The sequence below is a fragment of the Hibiscus syriacus genome, unplaced genomic scaffold (assembly GCF_006381635.1).
Source record: "Hibiscus syriacus cultivar Baekdansim isolate YM2019G1 unplaced genomic scaffold, ASM638163v2 tig00110174_pilon, whole genome shotgun sequence".
Taxonomy (NCBI): Eukaryota; Viridiplantae; Streptophyta; class Magnoliopsida; order Malvales; family Malvaceae; genus Hibiscus; species Hibiscus syriacus.
This window is the reverse complement of record NW_024062612.1, coordinates 1,088,511-1,092,412: the sequence shown is the minus strand read 5'-3', so window position 1 is coordinate 1,092,412 and position 3,902 is coordinate 1,088,511. Positions and strand designations below refer to the sequence as shown.

Here is a 3,902-nt window from a genome sequence, read left to right as displayed (position 1 = left end):
GATTAATTGAGCATATATTTATCCTTTGGTGCGGCTTTTTTAACAAACGCCACTATTGATGAACTCTATTGTGGTGTTTATCTAAAAACGCCGCTAAACTACTCTTTATCGAGGCGTTTGTTGAAAAAACACCGCTATAAACAACACTATTGCGGCGTTTGTGCGAAAAACGCCGCTAAATTACTACTCTATCGCGGCGTTTGTTAAAGAAATGCCGCTAAAGTTTCATTTTGTGGCGTTTGGATTGTAAACGCAGCTACATGTTTAAATTTTGTGGCGTTTACTCTCCAAATGCCGCTACAGAACAATTTTGTTGTAGTGCATCTCAAATGGATCTCTGGGGTTGTCACCTCAGATATGAGAACCATGTATGTATACAGCTGAGCTTCTCCGATAAACATTGATTATGCCACTGCAATTCCAGAAAGGATGTGATGGATAACCTGGCAACCAGATGATAGTATCTTGTTAATCTTCCCTTATCATTCCATATACCCCATGAACATACGGTTACCGGTTTCGTAAGATTCAACCTACTCAATATACGTTAAAGTTACTCCGAAAAATAACTGAACCGAATAGTCTGACCTAGAAGGATAACAACACTATGCTTGCATGCTTTATGTTGTAATTTAGTTATGAACCAAATGAATTTATCATAAAGCTGTGGTGAAGGAAACAACTGACAATTTAAGGATACATGTTAAAAGGGTGTTGCATCTTGTCATTCAATCGTTTTTTAGGGACAGTAGCAACAGTTGAACTGTTACTATTGTTCCTTACAACAGTGAAAAATGGAAAGTGTATACCAGAGTGCTTTCCTAGTAGAGAATACACTTACATATTCTATTCCACCTAAAGAGGGATATTTCCATAAAGTCATAGCAAGATCTTCAAAGAAGTATCCAAGAGAAACCTGTACAAAATAAAAAATGTTTATACCAGAATTTGGTATTCGAAATCAAGTAGTCAAAGAAGATGCTAATAACTACAAAAGACGTTAAGTATCCTCAAAATGTTTATATACCACTAACAATTGTTCTTAAATAATAACTTCAATCCAAAAGGAGAAAATGATTAAAAGAAATTTGTTCAAATAAAGTTAAGTTTTTCTAAGCCTAATGATTGTGCTGAAAATGCAGAGGCGTTAGAAAAGCGCACACACACACATATATATATATATATACATATGATGGCTCATTAAAACACATATATATATATATATATATACATATGATGGCTCATTAAATAAGGATAGAAATTGGTTCCTAATTCACAGTCGATGATATATCTCAACAGATGAACCACTTGAAGATCGTATAAGAGGTTACAACTTACCCCTAAACCAAAAGTAGACAGTGTTGAGCTTCTGAAGACCATAAGACCCGAAAGCTTTGAGTCAGAAAAGAGGTCCGACCAGAAAACGAAGTACAACGACAAAGAAGAAACGAAAATTGCGCGAGTCGTAGAGATGCCACTGCCAAAAAATATGTTAATAACAAATGAGAGAATGAGCATGATAACAGAAGAAAAAAAAACCAGAGCATGCACAACACTAACCGATTGTTCCAATCTACTGGTTGAATTTTAGTAAGACTAGGGTAAGTCTTGATGTAAAAGCTGCTGATTAAGTCGGTCAGATCATAGACCTATACCAACGTAAGTGTAATAAAGGAGTCCTAGGGAAAAGCAACATCAAAATAGATACAAGTTGATTTAAAATATGTGGAATTTATTCATGCAAGCTTCATTAATGGGTATAAGGAAGCTCCTGCCCAGGGATTCAATGATCCAGAATTAATGTCGCCATACCAGTTTGCAAGAAAGAATGCCAGTGAGGATGGAAGTATAAGGAACAAAATGATCAGCCAATATGTAATTCTTGACCAACATGTGAGCCTGATCTTTGTAAGACTTTATTGACATGGTTGTCTGTTTAGGCACTTCTTTTATATTACAATCTCAAAATCACCATAGTAGAAAGGGTACTTTCTCCTAGTTTTGTGCCTCCTCCATTTATCGATTCTATAACAGATACATAAATGGAAGTCAGGAGAACAAAAAGACTCCAATGCTTCTTTCATCATGTCAATTTTAGAATGAAGGGTACCGGCCATATGGTTTACATAAAAAAAAAACGAAAAGGAGATAAATATTCAAAGCAGATACCGATAACCATCCTGTTCCAAGAAATATCATATATAAAATTTTCTCCATCTAAAGACAACTTCAGTTCAATCAAACAAATAAACATTTTCATTTCAGAAAAGCAAATTTAAATACAATGAAAAATGCATTAAAATTAAATCCGTGTAAAAAGTAACATAAGGCAATCAAAGGTAATACAATAGAAACAAAGAAGCTGAGAAATGAGAAATGAGGTAATCATAAGCAATGGTCAACATATTTGATGAAGCAACCGTGAAATTAAAACAAAATGCAAACCAAGATCAATCAATGCAATGCCTGAGACCCAGAAAGGGAACATGACCAAATGGCAAATAAAAATTGAAAAAATAACGACAAAATGAAATCAATGCAAAAAAGAAAAGGCCATGATAAAAACAAAAAGCTAGCTTTTCAATGAATGCCAGAAGGGAACAACGAAAGACTCAAATTCATGATTAAGGTTAAAACAAAAGAGAAGGGAAATCAAATCCTATATGTCATCATTCGGATACCAAGAAACAAAATCAAACTCAATACGGGGGAATTGTACTTTAGAGTTTAATCAATGTGGGAATTGTACTTTGAATCTCCAACTCCAGCAAAATCAATACATGAAAGAAAGTGGATTTCTGGAGACTTGGGGGATGATGGGATTGAAAGAATAAATTATTGGGGTGTTAGTTTATCCTTGAAAGCTTGAGCTAGAAGAGAATGGGATAAAAACAAATGGTAAACGCGTGACACTTCTCTTTTTTTGGGAATTTCCTCTTGATGCATCCAAATTAAGTATAATTATAAATCAATCATTCATTTTATTCCCCAACCAATTTGTAATGAAGCTAGGAAAAGACGGTTGAAATTGGGTTTCCCCAATCAATAATTTTTTTTAATTGGAAGAGTGATTAAATTACATCAAACTCTGAGATAGGGAGGGCCTTGTATATCTCTAGACAACAAGTCCAGCACATATATGGGCACAGATTCAAACAAAGAAAGATCAAAAGGTTGTATCCCAAGTAGGGCTGTAAAATCAGGTAATCGGACATGTTTTAGTCGGATCTTGGCAGGTCGGGTAAAATCGGGTACAGGTCAACTCAGGTTGATTTGACACCAGATCTAGATCAGGTTCAGGTCATGTCAAATCAGTTCGGGTTATTTTCAGGTTGATTTGACACCAAATCCTTATCGGGTTCAGGTCGGGTCATTTTCAGTTCGGATCGATGTCAGTTCAGATCTGAAGCAAATAAAGACCAGGTTAATTCAGGTTCAGGTGGACTTCAGTCGGATCTTGTTCAGATCGGGTCACATCATTGACAGATAAAATTCAGGTCGGATGTTTATCGGATACGGATTGAGTTCAGGTCGAATGTTTATCGGATACGGACTGAGTTCATGTCGGGTCGTTTTTATTTTTGGATTAATTATTTTGTCATCTTTCGTGATTATTGAATTGCAAGTTGTAATTGTATATGCTTTTGAGTAAATTAAGAGAAAAATAAATATTCATTGATCAATTTTGTAAAAAATATAAATTTAATGACAAAATTGAAGAAATGTAAAATTACAAATAAAATCTTTAAATATAAATTAAACAACACACATAGGTAAGGGACTAAATCGAAATAAATTTAAAATGTGAGGTTTAAATTAATATAAAAAAAGGTTTATATATATAGGTATATATATATATAGTTTATATATACTATACATGGTTTATACATATATTAAGGTTT

At 34.1% G+C, this 3,902-nt stretch overlaps 1 protein-coding gene across 1 annotated transcript; it reads right to left on the bottom strand.

Annotated features, from left to right (window-relative positions):
• Positions 1–321: 321 nt before the first annotated feature.
• LOC120216841 (TLC domain-containing protein 4-B-like) lies at positions 322–2,431 on the bottom strand. Its single transcript, XM_039214138.1, has 6 exons — positions 2,387–2,431; positions 1,813–2,025; positions 1,561–1,649; positions 1,339–1,477; positions 842–916; positions 322–443 (listed from the first exon to the last, which is right to left on the bottom strand). The coding sequence occupies exons 2-6, from the start codon at positions 1,924–1,926 to the stop codon at positions 405–407; spliced, it is 456 nt and encodes a 151-aa protein (XP_039070069.1). The 5' UTR covers positions 1,927–2,025; positions 2,387–2,431; the 3' UTR covers positions 322–404.
• Positions 2,432–3,902: the final 1,471 nt, after the last annotated feature.

What these genes read in the sequence shown, in the direction of transcription:
- LOC120216841 (XM_039214138.1), bottom strand. Translation starts at nt 1,926, where the DNA reads ATGTCAATAAAGTCTTACAAAGATCAGGCTCACATGTTGGTCAAGAAT. An exon ending in CCAGTAGATTGGAACAATCG is followed by an intron (nt 1,478 to 1,560) that starts GTTAGTGTTGTG and finishes ATTTTTTGGCAG; the next exon opens with TGGCATCTCTACGACTCGCG. An exon ending in TGTCTACTTTTGGTTTAGGG is followed by an intron (nt 917 to 1,338) that starts GTAAGTTGTAAC and finishes TATTTTGTACAG; the next exon opens with GTTTCTCTTGGATACTTCTT.